The 20169-nt window shown below is 38.6% G+C and overlaps 1 protein-coding gene across 1 annotated transcript; it reads right to left on the bottom strand.

Moving 5' to 3' along the window:
* Positions 1–12024: 12024 nt before the first annotated feature.
* Positions 12025–18985, bottom strand: LOC126784777 (polypyrimidine tract-binding protein homolog 3). The gene is made up of 14 exons (XM_050510282.1): positions 18907–18985; positions 16501–16572; positions 16305–16381; positions 16136–16217; positions 15120–15243; positions 14744–14808; positions 14579–14628; positions 14443–14484; positions 14300–14351; positions 14136–14193; positions 14037–14050; positions 13472–13579; positions 13249–13392; positions 12025–12608 (listed from the first exon to the last, which is right to left on the bottom strand). The coding sequence occupies exons 1-14, from the start codon at positions 18961–18963 to the stop codon at positions 12219–12221; spliced, it is 1335 nt and encodes a 444-aa protein (XP_050366239.1). The 5' UTR covers positions 18964–18985; the 3' UTR covers positions 12025–12218.
* Between the last annotated feature and the right edge of the window lie 1184 nt (positions 18986–20169).

Below are 20169 nucleotides of genomic sequence, written 5' to 3'. Positions count from 1 at the left end.
CCATTTCACAAGAAAGTAGAATCATTCCATAAATTTCAACACATTTGTTCAAAGCTTGAAGTATAAAACTAGTAACTATGCAAAATATGTACTTCCACAAACTAACAACCGTACCCAAGTGTTTTGCTACCAAAAGTAAACAGCCTAAAACCTATGAACTACCACCTACTGGATGTTGCTCTTATGTAGCAAAGCTGCCTCCAAGAGCGCTAAACGCGCTTCAATTGCTGCCTTGCACTCCGCCAATTCTGCGATATACACGATCAGCTCTTTCTTTGGTGGCCTGAGACTCCTCCCTTACAATCCTCAACTCATTCTAAGTTTCTTGATTGGAGCTTCCAAACTGGCGTGCTCCGCCACTCTTTTGGGCTCTTCTCCCACCTGTCATTATAACAACACATTAATAGATTGTAAACAATGCAATAAATAAATTTGGGAAATATAAGTAACTACAAACAAGAACAAATTTAAAAAATACAAAACTTTAAAGCAATAGCTACATATTTTGCATTTAGTTATGATTTCCACTGCTCCTATATTAGCCTAAGCCTAAATGAACAACTTACGTGAAAATAAGAACCATGAGGCGCAAACCCAAAAAATATTAATTATAAAAAGATTAACAAGCATATATACAATATGTTAATAATTATATAGCTAACAGCCTAGTAGTATGTAATAGCAAAAAATTGCAAATTGACTTTTACAAAAGACACCAGCAGTTTAATAATAATCTCACAAACATTTATAAGATAGAAATTCGCCTCTTACTTATGTGTCCCTCCTCTGTCCAAAAGCCTCGTCAAGGATTTCAATCTCATCTAATTGTGACATTGGTTCTACTTCCAAACCTCCAGGGACTGCCTCTTCTCACTGCCTCTTTTTCTCCTCAAACTTTGTTTGCAATTTTTACTGCCACAAATGCACATTAATTAATATTTAAACATCAAAAATATTAATTCAACAAGTCAACAATACAACTAGCTAGCAATACTTAAGAGGAAGAACTTCACCAAAGCTTCCTTTGCGTTCGGTTCCGGTCCGTACACTTCAAGCACATCAGCAATATAGGGCGCTGGATGGCCTTTCTTGAGGTGCTCCTTAGCCTTGTAACCCATACCCTGTGCACCAGAGTGATGGTTGATTGGATTGAGATTATTGTTGCGATTAGCTTTGTTGCGCTCACACACGGCTTCAAAACAAGGAAAACATAGAGTTAATCACTAGTTGAAAATATTAAAACGTCAAAATATAGAACAATGTAAAGCAATAAAGTGAGATGACTTACAATATAATCTTTGTCTTTGCCACTGTTTTACCAACCACTGCCACTGCTCCCGTTGATGCAAAAACTGAAGGGGAAAAACATCATGTCCCTTCTCCAAATAGAACTTCTCATTGCCCATAAAGTGTTGCCGGCAGTCATGTTTCCAATATCTGAATCGTCGTCCAGCCTCAGAGTCTATCCACTCCAACATATTGAAGTCTGATTATGCTATAACATAGTTGGTCTACAAAACATCATCACTAAACATTAGTACTCACTAATTTTTTTATACCAAAACACAGAAAGAAGAGTCACAGTTGTGGAAAAATCACTTACATTAAGGAAATTATGCACTATCTACTTGTCTACATCATCAAGCTCAAAATATGAATGCTTCTTCATCGGCACTTTGGACCGGACACAATTACCAATGTCCCTAGACAATAAGATGCAGTTTGTATCTGAATGGGGGCTCTTGTGGAAATCATACCATTGTAGTAAGATCTTGTGTCCCATAGCCTTCACGATATAGTTGGTCTTGTGGCCAACTACAATACGCCGCCTCCGCTATTGCTGGCATGCATCAAACAACAATAAGAAACATATTGAATCAGTCCACAAGAACAGAACAAAAGAAAGCAATAATCAATGAAGAAAGAACAACGAGATAATTAAAATATATGTTACAGATCATACTTTTTCAACTTAAAATTACATATACTGACATAAAACTATATCAAAAAGTAGCATAAGAGATGCTTCAACATAAGCACAACATATAGAACTCATCAAAAAGGTCTTGACTTAATTCAACATTAAGCACATACATAAGAGATTATTCAACTCATACCAATGAATGACCACATCCAAACATAAGAGATGCTTCAAATTGCCAAATCAACTGGTAGATAAACTGAATTTAATAAATTGTATGACTTATTTATTAAGCATAGAATCTTTTGTACTAGGCTCATGATTATTTAAGACACATAGTAAGGTAGTACAAGCACACATATAATACAAGAACATATGTAGAAGAGACTAATAAGCTAATCAAACAAAATCAGAATCAAAACCAAAACTAATTCATGAAAGAAAGGAATAAGAGAGATAATCACCATAACACTTAACTTCATTACAGACCAACACTTCCTCACAACCCAAATCCCCCAGCTTCACCATAGCACTTAACTTCATCCAAACAAATAAGCATTCAAAAAAATCTAAATGACTATAAACCAAATTAAAAAAAAATCAAGTATTCGGATTCGATTATATACTTAGTGGCAGCAAGCTCTTCCTACACCTAATGCTCAAAACCGGCTCGGAGGAGGTGGAGCCGCCCTCTGTGGTGGTGTTGATGGACATTGCATCGTCATTGACTTTGTCTTCCAAGTCTTCAAATGGGGGAGGCAGAGGAAGAGCTATTGGATCCAGTGAGGAGGCGGCGGAGGAGCAAAGGCTGGAGCGGTTGTGGTGAAGGAGGTGGCTGCCTCAGCTGCTTCTGCGGTGAAGGCTGCTCGACGAGCGGCGAAGATGTGCAGGTGCCGCGATCTGGGCTTACCTGGAGCCATCGAATTCAAGGGTGGATTGAGAGATCGATTGTCTAAGTTTGGGGAGAGAGGCCGAGGGTGGTGAGAAAGAGAAGTAGAGATAGATTGATTCGGTGAGAGAGGTCGGTTTGGTTTCTGGGGAGATAGAGATCGATATAGGTTGATTGTTTGGGTTTGGGCAGAGAGGCCGAGGGTGGTGAGAAACAGAAAGAGAGATAGATCGATTAGGGAGAGAGGTCAGTTTGGTTTCTGGGGAGACATAGATTGATTTAGGATTGATTGTTTGGGTTTAGGGAGAGAGGCCAAGGGTTGTGAGAAATAGAGAGAGATAGATCGATTTAGGATTTAGGATTTAGGATCTAGTTATAAGTTGTACACAACATAATCCATTGATATAAGTTACAAGTCCAAACATTCAAACATTAACATAGAGCAATTCATACATTCACTCGGTAAGTCCTGATATCATAAAACATAAGTTTTGATTTCGTAATTTAAAAATATAAATCATGTTAGCTATCGATCATCATGGGGACCAACCAAGCCCGTCATATTCTTCATTATTATCATCATCACTTTCTTCTTCTTCTTCTTCTTCTTCTTCTTCTTCTTCTTCTTCTTCGCCTATGTCGACATCATCTTCCTCCCCCACTTCTTCATCTTGTGAGTGATAACCCAAATCAATGGTAAAACCAACAATCAGAATGTATACCAGGAATGCTTCTACTGTAGGTTCTTGATAGGGTTCTTAGATATGATTTCCTATTAGAGTTCTTCTATCCTCATGTATTGCCAGTGTACTGGCATTGTAGACATTTATGTGTGACATCTCATTGACAACCTTCCATGTCTCACCGGCCGTCAGATCTTCTAGGTAGAAAACTTATTTTGCTTGTGTTGCAAGAATAAAAACGAACCGTGATCCAACTTAGTGCTCCCATCCTCGTTAGGGTCAGTGTTGAACCATTTACACTTGAACTGTGATCCAACACATTTGCCTTGGGAGTTGACTTGTGCACATAGCTCTTCTGACCTTCATTTCACTTAGACTTTAGTTCTGGATGCAAAATCCAACATGTTTCTTTCTGGTGACCAATACCAGCTCTTCCAATGGACTCACAATATGTGCACTTTAGGTCAGGTCTTTTTCCTTCGTAAACTCTATTATTTGTTGCAGGCTTGGTTGCAGCACATGCTCTTGTGTCATTGCTTCCAGACCCAACCTCAGGCTTGTTTGCAGTAAATGCTCTAGCATCAATGCTTCCAAACCCAACCTCAACATTCATAACTTTTTTGCGTGTTTCCTCTCTGTGTATGGCAGTAATGACAATAGAAAGACTTGGAAATTGAAGATTGTGAGAGCATCTCCATATGAAATCATTTTCCGCTACCATAGTACCAACAAAGCCTTTCGCTTTACATGACCCTAGTTACAACACTTGTAGCACCGCTGTGCCTGGATTTAGACATGCTATAATCTTAAACCCCATGCATTCTTTCTTTGCATTATCCATTGTTTGCTCTCTGGTTTCATAGTCTTTCCCTTCAACGCTTTGTTAAGCTCCATTGAACTATGATGTCCTCCACTCTCTGTACCCAAAGAGTGAAACTCCTTTTCTATCAAAATTACTCAATCTCAAACTATGAGTCCATATTTGAGGCCTTGATGAACTCCACGATTAACATGAAATCCTTCGATGAACGAATACCACGAATGACGAACAAGCACAATCGTTGACATCACGAACCACATTGACGAGATATACCTTTCACCTCATCATTCCCTTGAGTCAAAAAGATCCCTTGCAATCTCACCTTGATTAGGATTTGTCTTGAGTCTGCTTCACCTGAACTGGCTCTACCTAATGCACCTTTGAGTTGCCACCTTGACCGTTTGCTTGACTCCACCTTGAATAAGGATGACGTGCCCTAGCCGAACCATCGGCTCTGATACCAATTGTTAGGGAATTAGGATCCCTCCCAACATGGCTCACATAATATACCGATAGAAAAGTAAACAAATCATAAGACAAACAACAACATAACACCGAGATTAACGAGGTTCGGCATAAACCTATGCCTACATTCTCTGAGAGACATCATGTTCTTCACTATGAGAAATATAATAGTACAAGCTACATTTTGAGCTAAATCCCAAAACCCATAACTTATGTACAACCACACTCATAGAATTTTCTAAGAATACACCCTCATTCAAGAGCTATCCTCACCTTTGACATCTCTGCTCCCTTACACAAGAGATATACACTTCTTTGTCGATGACTGCATCCACCTTACCGTGATGGCAACGGCCTGATGACCACATCCACGAACTAAGTCATGACAGTCACACTTTGGTTAACTACCTATGTCTCCTATATATAGGCACACCAATTACAATCCAATTGGTCATAGGAAAACCAAAACCTTTTCATACTAGAAAAGAACATATTCATATGAAATCTCAATTACAATCGTCACACCACCCAAAATACGCCAATCTCAATTTTGATATTCGGCCGAGAACATGTGACACATATGAAGATTGTGAGAGCATCTCCATATGAAATCATTTTCCGCTACCATAGTACCAACAAAGCCTTTCGCTTTACATGACCCTAGTCACAACACTTGTAGCACCGCTGTGCCTGGATTTAGACATGCTATAATCTTAAACCCCATGCATTCTTTCTTTGCATTATCCATTGTTTGCTCTCTGGTTTCATAGTCTTTCCCTTCAACGCTTTGTTAAGCTCCATTGAACTATGATGTCCTCCACTCTCTGTACCCAAAGAGTGAAACTCCTTTTCTATCAAAATTACTCAATCTCAAACTATGAGTCCATATTTGAGGCCTTGATGAACTCCACGATTAATATGAAATCCTTCGATGAACGAATACCACGAATGACGAACAAGCACAATCGTTGACATCACGAACCACATTGACGAGATATACCTTTCACCTCATCATTCCCTTGAGTCAAAAAGATCCCTTGCAATCTCACCTTGATTAGGATTTGTCTTGAGTCTGCTTCACCTGAACTGGCTCTACCTAATGCACCTTTGAGTTGCCACCTTGACCGTTTGCTTGACTCCACCTTGAATAAGGATGACGTGCCCTAGCCGAACCATCGGCTCTGATACCAATTGTTAGGGAATTAGGATCCCTCCCAACATGGCTCACATAATATACCGATAGAAAAGTAAACAAATCATAAGACAAACAACAACATAACACCGAGATTAACGAGGTTCGGCATAAACCTATGCCTACATTCTCTGAGAGACATCATGTTCTTCACTATGAGAAATATAATAGTACAAGCTACATTTTGAGCTAAATCCCAAAACCCATAACTTATGTACAACCACACTCATAGAATTTTCTAAGAATACACCCTCATTCAAGAGCTATCCTCACCTTTGACATCTCTGCTCCCTTACACAAGAGATATACACTTCTTTGTCGATGACTGCATCCACCTTACCGTGATGGCAACGGCCTGATGACCACATCCACGAACTAAGTCATGACAGTCACACTTTGGTTAACTACCTATGTCTCCTATATATAGGCACACCAATTACAATCCAATTGGTCATAGGAAAACCAAAACCTTTTCATACTAGAAAAGAACATATTCATATGAAATCTCAATTACAATCGTCACACCACCCAAAATACGCCAATCTCAATTTTGATATTCGGCCGAGAACATGTGACACATATGAAGATTGTGAGAGCATCTCCATATGAAATCATTTTCCGCTACCATAGTACCAACAAAGCCTTTCGCTTTACATGACCCTAGTCACAACACTTGTAGCACCGCTGTGCCTGGATTTAGACATGCTATAATCTTAAACCCCATGCATTCTTTCTTTGCATTATCCATTGTTTGCTCTCTGGTTTCATAGTCTTTCCCTTCAACGCTTTGTTAAGCTCCATTGAACTATGATGTCCTCCACTCTCTGTACCCAAAGAGTGAAACTCCTTTTCTATCAAAATTACTCAATCTCAAACTATGAGTCCATATTTGAGGCCTTGATGAACTCCACGATTAATATGAAATCCTTCGATGAACGAATACCACGAATGACGAACAAGCACAATCGTTGACATCACGAACCACATTGACGAGATATACCTTTCACCTCATCATTCCCTTGAGTCAAAAAGATCCCTTGCAATCTCACCTTGATTAGGATTTGTCTTGAGTCTGCTTCACCTGAACTGGCTCTACCTAATGCACCTTTGAGTTGCCACCTTGACCGTTTGCTTGACTCCACCTTGAATAAGGATGACGTGCCCTAGCCGAACCATCGGCTCTGATACCAATTGTTAGGGAATTAGGATCCCTCCCAACATGGCTCACATAATATACCGATAGAAAAGTAAACAAATCATAAGACAAACAACAACATAACACCGAGATTAACGAGGTTCGGCATAAACCTATGCCTACATTCTCTGAGAGACATCATGTTCTTCACTATGAGAAATATAATAGTACAAGCTACATTTTGAGCTAAATCCCAAAACCCATAACTTATGTACAACCACACTCATAGAATTTTCTAAGAATACACCCTCATTCAAGAGCTATCCTCACCTTTGACATCTCTGCTCCCTTACACAAGAGATATACACTTCTTTGTCGATGACTGCATCCACCTTACCGTGATGGCAACGGCCTGATGACCACATCCACGAACTAAGTCATGACAGTCACACTTTGGTTAACTACCTATGTCTCCTATATATAGGCACACCAATTACAATCCAATTGGTCATAGGAAAACCAAAACCTTTTCATACTAGAAAAGAACATATTCATATGAAATCTCAATTACAATCGTCACACCACCCAAAATACGCCAATCTCAATTTTGATATTCGGCCGAGAACATGTGACACATATGAAGATTGTGAGAGCATCTCCATATGAAATCATTTTCCGCTACCATAGTACCAACAAAGCCTTTCGCTTTACATGACCCTAGTCACAACACTTGTAGCACCGCTGTGCCTGGATTTAGACATGCTATAATCTTAAACCCCATGCATTCTTTCTTTGCATTATCCATTGTTTGCTCTCTGGTTTCATAGTCTTTCCCTTCAACGCTTTGTTAAGCTCCATTGAACTATGATGTCCTCCACTCTCTGTACCCAAAGAGTGAAACTCCTTTTCTATCAAAATTACTCAATCTCAAACTATGAGTCCATATTTGAGGCCTTGATGAACTCCACGATTAATATGAAATCCTTCGATGAACGAATACCACGAATGACGAACAAGCACAATCGTTGACATCACGAACCACATTGACGAGATATACCTTTCACCTCATCATTCCCTTGAGTCAAAAAGATCCCTTGCAATCTCACCTTGATTAGGATTTGTCTTGAGTCTGCTTCACCTGAACTGGCTCTACCTAATGCACCTTTGAGTTGCCACCTTGACCGTTTGCTTGACTCCACCTTGAATAAGGATGACGTGCCCTAGCCGAACCATCGGCTCTGATACCAATTGTTAGGGAATTAGGATCCCTCCCAACATGGCTCACATAATATACCGATAGAAAAGTAAACAAATCATAAGACAAACAACAACATAACACCGAGATTAACGAGGTTCGGCATAAACCTATGCCTACATTCTCTGAGAGACATCATGTTCTTCACTATGAGAAATATAATAGTACAAGCTACATTTTGAGCTAAATCCCAAAACCCATAACTTATGTACAACCACACTCATAGAATTTTCTAAGAATACACCCTCATTCAAGAGCTATCCTCACCTTTGACATCTCTGCTCCCTTACACAAGAGATATACACTTCTTTGTCGATGACTGCATCCACCTTACCGTGATGGCAACGGCCTGATGACCACATCCACGAACTAAGTCATGACAGTCACACTTTGGTTAACTACCTATGTCTCCTATCTATAGGCACACCAATTACAATCCAATTGGTCATAGGAAAACCAAAACCTTTTCATACTAGAAAAGAACATATTCATATGAAATCTCAATTACAATCGTCACACCACCCAAAATACGCCAATCTCAATTTTGATATTCGGCCGAGAACATGTGACACATATGAAGATTGTGAGAGCATCTCCATATGAAATCATTTTCCGCTACCATAGTACCAACAAAGCCTTTCGCTTTACATGACCCTAGTCACAACACTTGTAGCACCGCTGTGCCTGGATTTAGACATGCTATAATCTTAAACCCCATGCATTCTTTCTTTGCATTATCCATTGTTTGCTCTCTGGTTTCATAGTCTTTCCCTTCAACGCTTTGTTAAGCTCCATTGAACTATGATGTCCTCCACTCTCTGTACCCAAAGAGTGAAACTCCTTTTCTATCAAAATTACTCAATCTCAAACTATGAGTCCATATTTGAGGCCTTGATGAACTCCACGATTAACATGAAATCCTTCGATGAACGAATACCACGAATGACGAACAAGCACAATCGTTGACATCACGAACCACATTGACGAGATATACCTTTCACCTCATCATTCCCTTGAGTCAAAAAGATCCCTTGCAATCTCACCTTGATTAGGATTTGTCTTGAGTCTGCTTCACCTGAACTGGCTCTACCTAATGCACCTTTGAGTTGCCACCTTGACCGTTTGCTTGACTCCACCTTGAATAAGGATGACGTGCCCTAGCCGAACCATCGGCTCTGATACCAATTGTTAGGGAATTAGGATCCCTCCCAACATGTCTCACATAATATACCGATAGAAAAGTAAACAAATCATAAGACAAACAACAACATAACACCGAGATTAACGAGGTTCGGCATAAACATATGCCTACATTCTCTGAGAGACATCATGTTCTTCACTATGAGAAATATAATAGTACAAGCTACATTTTGAGCTAAATCCCAAAACCCATAACTTATGTACAACCACACTCATAGAATTTTCTAAGAATACACCCTCATTCAAGAGCTATCCTCACCTTTGACATCTCTGCTCCCTTACACAAGAGATATACACTTCTTTGTCGATGACTGCATCCACCTTACCGTGATGGCAACGGCCTGATGACCACATCCACGAACTAAGTCATGACAGTCACACTTTGGTTAACTACCTATGTCTCCTATATATAGGCACACCAATTACAATCCAATTGGTCATAGGAAAACCAAAACCTTTTCATACTAGAAAAGAACATATTCTTGAAAGGAATAAACTTTGACATAAACCATGTCCAATTAGGAAGAGTAACCAAGTACAACTAGGATTTACTTTCCTAATCAAATTCTCATCACATCCTAACACCCTCCCTGAAGAGGAAAAACAACAACATGCCAAATTGTAATGAGTATGATTAAAACACTAATGCATCTATTGTCGAGTTGCAGATTGCCAGAACCTTAATAAGTTCAGTGATCATGACAGTCTTGTTGATCGCTCTGCCCATCGCTTTGAGAGAGATTTCATTCGACCCTTTCTCCTGTAAAAGCAGACACAAAGTTGGACATTAAAGTCTGCTTTTAAATCTCAAAACAGTACATGTCATATAATGATTAATACAACAGAGCTGATGATGTTTCGTCCGATCATCATATCCGAAGTGTCACCTCATTGTAGCAAATGCATGAATTATATGCTACAGTATCATAAAAATGAGTGAAGCATATAATCCATGGATTTGCTACAAGTAATCTGAAACTCTTAAGAATAAGTCTCAAGGAAACAGAAAATGCAGGACCTGGAGGAGAGTGGTGGCGTGGGTAATGTAGTTCCTGATTCTGCCCTGAGTGGTGAGCCGAATTTCATTCTCGTTGATCGGCGTTTCCTCCCGAGGCTTCTCTATTCTCTGATACCTATCCATATTTTTACCCTCTCCTTGCTCTCCAGTTTTCAGTTTGGATTTGAACACATAATGTTAGGGTTAGGGCTTTTGTGGATTATGGTGAATAATGGTGATGCAGTTTCGGAGTGTTTGTTCCAGTACGTCCAGCAAGTGATTCCTAATACCCACTCAATCACACTGAGGACAGTGATTTAATAGACAAATTACCCCGTCTCTCAAGTAGTCTCTGAGACACGAGGCATTTTTGCCTTTTAATTTATGGAGGCCTTTTGTTTTCAAGGAAAAAAATAATAATATTACAATGCAGGCATCATACGAACAATTTACTAGGTCAACCAGGTGCAAGCTCAAGAAAAAAACTAAGTGAAACAAGGCACTAATTAGGTGTCTTTTTGCTTAATATAACACAAGAATCTGTTAATTTTAACTTGCTAGAATCTTGTGTGATAGTTACGTGGATACCACATGGTTCTGAAGCTTAAGCATAGTTCATGTCTTGAGAGCTTATGACAGTTGCAGCATGGTGAACACTGAGTGAAAGTCTCCTGATCTAACAATAGCATAGGCGCATGTAACAGTTATGCTTTGACGGTACGTACGAAAATGTCACCTTTTAAGATCAAACTTCTGTAGTTTGAACGTTTGATTATGTTTCATTTTGCCATTTCAAATTGAGACATTTGATGCTCATGATACTTTGGTGAAGGTATATTTTCAGACGCTGCACTACAAGAGGGATAAAATTAACAGATTAAGGCTTTCAGTTGGCGGAACTTGGGCATATTGACAGATCGCATCCTATAAAATTAACAGACCAGACTTCCTATAAAATTTTCCAGTGTTGCTGTATGTCATGTGCACCAAAGATTTGGGTTTTAAGACATGAACTACCTATACGTTCAGGACCAAACCATCTGCATGTCACAATTTACCATACAATTCCATTATCAATTATCAGGTCCGACAATAATTGTAGAAATAGTAGAAGAGGGAGTAAAGGAAGGAGGAACAAACAAATCATTGTAAAAAAATAGTAGAAGAGGGAGGAGAGGGAGGGGAAGAACCAAAAATTACATATACCTTTTGTCCATAAGACAAAGGGGGATAGGAGAGGAAGAGAGGGAGGTGGGGGGGGGGGGGGGGGGAGGTGGAGGAGAAGGAATAAGAATGTGATAGAAGTTACAAAGGTAGCAGATCAACCAATTGGCTGTGGATTGATAATACAACAAGGATGGCTCGAAATTACAAGAGAACACTAAGAATCCCTCTTCTAAAAAACAAAAGGAATGCCCTAATCCTATGCTTCAAAACTTGGCATTTTCTCAGAATGAAACCTACCCCAATCACAAGCATTGAAGATAGATAAGAATGATAAATAAGTATATCCCACCAATTCATTCGCAATCCAAAACACCATACAAACTAAAGAGAAAGCAAAGAAGACCATCAGCTCCACAAATAATTTTTCCAATTACGAGGCCTTACCCCCGTTATGCAGAAACCTCCTCCTTGTTATTACTGCAACTATAACATTATCATATTGCTTGTAACTGTGAAAAAGAGATCCGGATTATTGACCCACCAAGCGAGGTAGCATGCTTGCACACCAGGGCTTCAGTGGCCTGCTCCTCAGTTTCAAACAGAACCAATGCCTGCTTTTTCCCGTTCATCTCAAACAGCTTTGTGTTGACAATGGTACCAATTTCCTCTAGGTGGGTCACTATCTCATCTTCAGCGACTTCCTGTGGAAGAGAGGACAAGTGGATCATCTTTGTAGGTGAGCAGCAGTAGCGGTAGTTCTTTGCAGCATTACGGTTGAAGCGGTTGAGATTTGAATTCATGTATTCATGAGTGTCAGCACCCTGAGTGATATTCGGATGCTTTGAGAAGTTGACCTCCAATCGCTTCCCAAACAGCATTGCACCCTATATCATATTTGAAAGGGAATTGGTACCGCAAGAAAAACACGAACTAAACTAAATAGGACAGCTTTCGACACAATCAGTTAAGTGGATCAAACGTAACATTAACAACAATACAGTTATTATGCCTCCTCCAGAATAAGATGGGGCAATCTCCCAACAAAATGACAATTCTAAATTCCTTGTACTCATATCTTCAGGCCTGCATCATTTTTGAGTCTACACACAAGCAATGTGACTTTTTAGACCCGCTTTCAAACCCCCATGTTCCATAAAAATCCCAACTATGATCTGACATTCCAGATTGAAGTAACAGCTCATTTTCTGGGGAAATTTGACACCTATAATAACTGTGCTTAGCAAGTTAAAAAATGTGAAACCTCCTACCCCTTGTTCACCAACTCATCCCCCCCCCCCCCCCCCAAAAAAAAAATCTCTACTGGACCTCCTTGCAACTGACCATGCACAGAGCCAAACCATAAGAGTACACCTAAAGTCTAACCAACAGAACAAATCACTCACAGAAGGGCTTTCATTCTTACTAAGAATGGAATGTCATCACAGTTAAGTGAGAATCATAAATGGCCCTATAACATCACATATAGATATAGTACCCTACTTAGAGAAGACAGGTTTGAGCTACCTTTAAAAAGTGTACAGCCAGTTCAGCTTGGAAGCCATCACCCATTTGGACAAGTGCATGATCTGGTTTGTTCCGAAGAAGCTTAATTCTCACAATGTTTCCATATATGGAAAACAAATTAAAAAGCTTATCTTCATCTATTCTCTGAAAAGAAAAGTGCAGAACATGTCACGTGAAAATCATAAACAGTTAGCAGCAGGAGAGTGAAAAGAGGAGCCCTTACATCAGGATTCAAATTTGAAACGAGGACTGTGCACCTGTCATTTGTCCCACTGATACCAGGAGGCAAACCTCCACCAAAGGCAGCAGCAATTGCAGCTGCGTTTGGCATCTAGAGCCAAGGGACGAGAAAGAAGTCAACAACATAGTCTTGCAAATTCATTGTCACAAACAATTAAGGTGCCACATGTTCATGATGAATCTGATAAAGTAGAATTCTAAACTTTCACTATTTTAGCTAGTAATAAACCCTCCAATATCAGCTGAAAGTAATAACCCCCAATATCCTCAAACTTGTGAATTACTTATGGCAGTATACAAGCAATTATGAGCTCAATATAGAACAAGACCGTGCAAAGGAATAAGCAAGTTTCCCAACCAGAAAAATAAACACAATAAATGCACTGAAAAATGAATCAAACATGAGCTAGCAGAAAATACACAACAGGGCACCAGGATGTGGAATTCACTAATTTGGATGGAAAAAGAGGATCTAGAGCCTTGACAGGTTACATCATCCTGCTCAGTATTATCTCATGCACAACTAAGATGATGAGAATGCTACCCACCTGTGGGAATCCAGCTGAAACACATAACCATACACATGTCAGTAATTGATCTAGCTCACAAAGCTGCAATAAATAATAATATTTAGACAGAAAAAGCACCTGTCCTAGCTCCAGTAGCTTGCATGCCATACATGCCTCCTTGATCACCATATCCAGGCTGTAATACAAAAAAGAAAACACTTTGTAACATTAGATGGGCTACTGAAGACTAGAGATATAACACATGAACTAGAGCGGAAAGGCCAAAGTGCAGCTCAACACACTTGTGGGGATCGTCCTCTCTGTTCTGAAGGCAGATTTGGATTTGTAAAATCCCTGAGAAAGAGATGATGAAACATGATTCAGCTCTAACAGCAAGGATCAAGAAAAGAAAGACATAAGTTACGTCCATTGAGTTCTAACCCACCTTGAACGTTCATTATTGTAGTTCACTTGCAACTCGTCAAGGCTGAAAATGAATGAAAAAGTTGCATAAATTAATCTCATTAATATCCAAATACAAATGCAGAAAACACTATAACTACAGAAAGGATGAAACATACTTTGAGAACTGAATGTCCAGCTGACAGCAACCATCATAAATATTGCGACCCTATAAGGAGCAGATGAGTTAAGCCATAATCAAGTATTAAAAGACAACTAGGATGCAGACCTTAGGACAAGCTTGTTCTCCAAACTGACAGGAAAAACGAACACTTAAATAATACCTGAAGTGCAGTTCTAGCTGCAACAGCACTTTGGCGGGACTGAAACTGAATGAGGGCTTGAAAACCTACATAGTTTCAAAAACACAATTGAAAGATTTTACTGTTTAGTAAAAAATTGTATCAATAAGCTAACAACTACGTATTTTCTCGAATACAAAAAGCACAAATATCACAGATAGAATTCCAGGCATGTAGAATTTCCTAAGTTTTTATTATATGTACTGAATCACTAATCTTCAATGAGCACATGACTTTCACCACATAAACAAAACATATCCATCTTGACAAGGACCAAGAGTAAGCTGGATAGTTGTAATTTACAATGAAAGAGGTATAGACTGAGATAGAAAGAGAGAGAAGACTTGTGGAAGCTGACCAGCTGACTTCTGGAACGTGACAATCTTCTCTACAAATCCATGAGGAAAAAATACTTGATGCAGCACTTCCACTGTTATAGGATATAGCATGTGGTGGACCGTAACTAAGAGAATTCGGTTTGGCTGTGCATCCCCAGAGAGTTCCCCAAAAGCAAACCAGCATAGAGACAGAGGAGAGAGGAGAATGAATAAAGAAGCATAAATAGAGAGAGAAAACTTGAAAATAATAATGAAATTGATATTTCTTCTAAAAATTATAATAAGACAGACCATATTATCTGGTTCTTCTAAGTCAAGATGCGGGTGAGGCAATGGCATTTCATATAACACCATTAAACTTATTCAGGTTTTCCTAGACCTCACTGGAAAATATTTGGTCTAAGAACCTATGTCCTCCATAATATTACACTAAACAACCACAGAAACTACCACAAAAATAACTGAATGTATATGATGGGCATTTTAGTGGAACACAGAAACAAAATGTAAAAGATTAAGATAAAAGGGACAAGGACTCGGTATTATATGTAAGCTCTTAAAAATTATAACAGTACTGCTATCAAGCTATTAAGGGTGCCTCTACGATTGAATAGACTTTCGAACCTATATTATCTGATGGGACACGGGATAATCTTCTACTGCATCATTTGTGTCCCCCCCCCCCCCCCCCCCCAAAAAAAATAACAAAATAAAAGGTGTTAATGTTGCCAACCACTATGAAATGGTGACAGTAAAGTAGGTTTGCTTTCTCTATTATACATGAAATTGTACATCCATTAGAATTATGACCATATGCATATTGAAACCATTCATCCTTCCAATATTAACTGTTCAGATGAGTCAGAAGAAAATAATACTAGACCTTCGACAACAGCTACATATCATAGTTCCACAGCAAACTCAAACAAATAGCAAAGTAGTAAACAGTATTCATATCAAAAGAAGGTGCTACAATTTTATAGTTAAATCCTTAAAACACCATCCAACATAAAGATAAGGTCTACAAGGTGCCAACCTCATCTCCTCGTCCTTGAGCATTTTGATACATTGTTGTTAGTTCTTGATGAGATGAGAACTGGACATAAACATTCCTTCCCCTGGATAAGCATAGATAGACATTAGAAACATGATATTTAGAGCGTGTGTGCACCAGAGTGCTCAGAGAAAAATAAACATCTCTATACCTTACAGCAGGTTGAACATTTGCATAAAATTGCAATGCACTTACTGCAGCAGACAAGTCTTGCATTTGAATAAGAGCCTGCAAAAGCAGCAGATGACACATGCCACGTCATATATAGGTTTGCTATAACTCAAAACATAATTGTTGTCTTTAACATGTGCTATGATATAAAAACATGAAAGATAGAAAAAAAAAACCTGGTTTTTTGCACGAAGCATCACAAGCTTAGTTATGACTCCAAAGGGCTGAAATAGCTGAAGCAAATCATTCTGGTACAAACATAAGTTCCATCAGAAAATAGACGGACAGAAATTACGGAAATAATATTCTGAATATGTAAATAATAAAACTAATTTGAGAGAACTTCTCTCCAGTAACAGTCGCTACAACATTTTGATGTCATCTCTTCTCCCTTAACTGTCCTTACTATAGAACTTTAAACAATTAGTGCACCAAATAAATTCTGTGATTCAGTGGAGCCTTGAGACTTGCTTAATCATCTGTGTACCGTACAGAGGGGTTATTCCCTAATATAAGTGCATGCCCATTGACCATAAAATTATATATTGCCCAACCCTATTGATTCAAGAAATGGAGAGACGTGATACTAAAGCAGAGCCGCATCCCAATCCAATAAGATAATTGGTAGAAATACCAAATACCAAAATTTGTCCCACATGTAATCTACCTCAAGGGGTAAATTCCCTCCAGATCCCACTATTCTGTTCCTACCAAACCAACCAAAACAATTGTCAATATGACACAACTCCACATCACCACTTCTTCTCATGCCCGGACATGAGGTGTGGCCAAAGAGGCGACAGCCTCAGACACCATAATTGTAGGGACACAATTATTAATTTTACATATACAGAGATTTATATATAGTTATATACAATACAAAAATCTGGTTTAAATCTATGAAAATAGCCAAGAGAATATCAGAGTAAATTCACTTGATTCGAATTCGAAATTGAATGGACTACGATCATTAAAACGTACACACACATATATGTATATAGAAACTATATCCATACATGGAATTCTAACTGTACATCTTCCTAATAGGTAAGTAACTAGAAGAAATGCCTAAGGACCCCCAAAGGTAATCTAATTATTTGTTTCTACCAGATCATGAAAAAATTACACACCTAGGACACACTACACTTTCTAAAACAGTAAATTAGTACGTGTGCTCTCCACTCAAGCCAAAACAGACGTAGCCTCCCATGTAAACCAATGGTGACACTCTTTATTGTTGGTCCACATCTTACAAAGAAATACATTTTACTATTCTTTAAATTACCTTACTATCTTCGCTCAGTTTATCTTTAGTTGCTAGACATTTAAGTTTACTGCCTTAAGCTTTACTGGCATAAAACAGCCCAAAGTTGCTTCATTTCTAGTTTTTAATTCACTTTATTCAAAAGACAAGACTATCAATTTTTATCATCATAATTGAATAAACATATACTTACTTTTCTGTGAGTTTCCAAAATCTAGAGTTCAAGACACCTATATATCACTAAAGTCGATTTAAAGTTAGATTAGCCAGAAATCATTCAAATAAGGTTGTCATTGCATCCCCCATCCCCCAAAAAGAAAAAAAGAAAAAAGAGACCTGAAATCAACAAATTCTGTCCAACAAACAAAATCAAAACCTTCCAGTATACTATTACAAAAAAGTGTAGTGTGTGTGTGTGTGTGTGTGTGTGTATTCTGTGATTCTATCTCTAAAATTAAATACCTAGGCATTGAACTTTCCAAAAGAGAATAACAACAACATCGTCCTACACAACGCAAGTGTCTTGGCCTAAACAGCGTGTCTACTTTTCACACACCAAAAGAGACAAGAAAACTGCATGGAAAGTTTCTTCCAAACCAACTCTGGAGTGTTATGGAAAGAGTAACTTGCCAGTTGGCAGCACTCAAAGGGAACAGAGCATGAAACGAAAACACCAAAAATACCATAGTATCACTCTACCAAAGAAAATAGAGAACATGAATCATTGACAAAACATCCTCATCACACAGGACATGATTTACCCCCCAGTTCCCAAGCTGTAACATCTTTTGAAGAAGATGCAAACAACCCAAAGTTTAACATCACCAATCCCCTCTAGCATATTTTCTCCATCTTCTGCCCAACCATATTCTGATAGTCCCTCTGACATCCGGCGCTCTCCAAATAAATGTCCATAGATTTTTTTTTCTAAAGAACCTCCTAGGAAGGCCATTCAATGCCTCTTGGAATCCCTATTTTAAAGTTTTAATAAATCTATTTGAGAATATTCTCCCCAGGTTGAATGCCGTAGCATTCAAAGCTTCCCATCAGCACTTTAGTCGCATAATTTGTCAGCCAGTAACCGTAATTGTTATGTTAAGATAACTAAGGAAAGTAAATAAATCTCATAACTTTTACAGCTCATCAAGAGTTGCACCGCCCCGAATCAAATGATTTCGGTTACAATAACTTTAACCCAATAAGGAGTTTGTGATCAAACAACTTCCAATGAGCCAATAAAATTCGTAAACACTTGACATCAACTCAACTTCAAAATTATATGCACATATAAGAGTGAGTGTTTAGGATAGAACAAAACCTCAGAAATTTCATGCCCCACATTCCGAACGTGAATGACTTTAGAAGATTCTGCCATTGTACAAAGCCCTGCAACAAACCAAAAAAAAAGCCAACAAATATAAGCTCTGGCAGACAATGTAAGCAAAACTAATTACCCTTCACACTTCACACCCTGACATCCCCAACAATGCACACATTCTGGGTTCGAAATTAAATGCACCAACCCTCCAAAAACAGCAAAAAGCTCTAAACTTTACAAACAAAATATAAACTTTGAATTAAATTGTGTCAAACAAAATGTAGCTGGCGAATCAACAAAGAGGCTCTCTGAAACTCAAAAACCCTAAAAGGCCTGTTTGGTTGCGGGAAAAAGCTGAAGGGTCGGACTCGTTGATTGTCAGATCCCTCGCCATTAAATTTTTCCGGGCACAAAAAGACAAAGTCTGAATCTTTGGCTCGAATCATTGGGTTTAATTCCAATCAGATTACTTTAAAATTGAAAAGAGTTAAAGAGTAAACTGAGAGAAGTGACTTGCCTGAAGACAGAGAGCAGAAGAAGAAGAAGAAGTGCCTGAGAGACACAGACGTGAGGGAGGTAGGTTTGGGATTGATTTGAGATACCAATTCACACACACAACAACATAGTACAAAACTACAAGCACAACCTCAGCGCTTGCACATATATATTTTGCCCTAAACTTGGATTTCTAACACGTGTGAGAGGCTACATTTGGGGACCACTCTGCCCCTGCCCACCATTTATCCAAACTTTGGTTGTTTTTATTTTATATTTTGGGGCGTGACAATTATCCAAACTTTTGATTAGAACCTTTCATTCGGATTTTGGCTGTTGGGTATACCGTCAGACAGTGCAAATGAGTTTTCAGCTATATGTCAGATAAAGAAAAAAAACTATAGGTATATGTGGGACTTTGCAATACCCATGCTTATTTGGAATTGGAACGACTACATCAGAAAAGCAATTATTTCAACAAGCAGAAAAACAATTGAGTTTTTAATTGAAACTTTATGAATCACAATAATTTGAATATTAGATACATGTATGTACAATTTTATCCTAATTTTTTTTAAATGGCTTATTTTTCTGCTTTTCCACGTGTTCTCCACTATTTGTGGGCTACTCGAGGAGAGCAGTATAACCAACCCTTCCCACAGTTTACAAGTTGAAGCTTCCAATTTCCACCCAACAATACTGACAATACTCAACGCTCTCTCTTGTCATCGGCAACAAGAGTTGGTTCTCCGGCACCGAATCTCTTAA

This window comes from Argentina anserina, chromosome 2 (assembly GCF_933775445.1).
Source record: "Argentina anserina chromosome 2, drPotAnse1.1, whole genome shotgun sequence".
NCBI lineage: Eukaryota > Viridiplantae > Streptophyta > Magnoliopsida > Rosales > Rosaceae > Argentina > Argentina anserina.
The sequence above is the reverse complement of the archived record's forward strand: the minus strand, read 5'-3'. Positions and strand labels throughout refer to the sequence as shown.

Bases quoted from the DNA above. Each gene is read 5' to 3' on its own strand.
- LOC126784777 (XM_050510282.1), bottom strand. From the start codon at position 18,963: ATGGCAGAATCTTCTAAAGTCATTCACGTTCGGAATGTGGGGCATGAA. The intron at 15,244-16,135 runs GTTGGCACCTTG...GGGGATGCACAG, and splicing joins CTCAAGGACGAGGAGATGAG to CCAAACCGAATTCTCTTAGT. The intron at 14,352-14,442 runs GTGGGTTAGAAC...TCTCTTTCTCAG, and splicing joins TACAATAATGAACGTTCAAG to GGATTTTACAAATCCAAATC.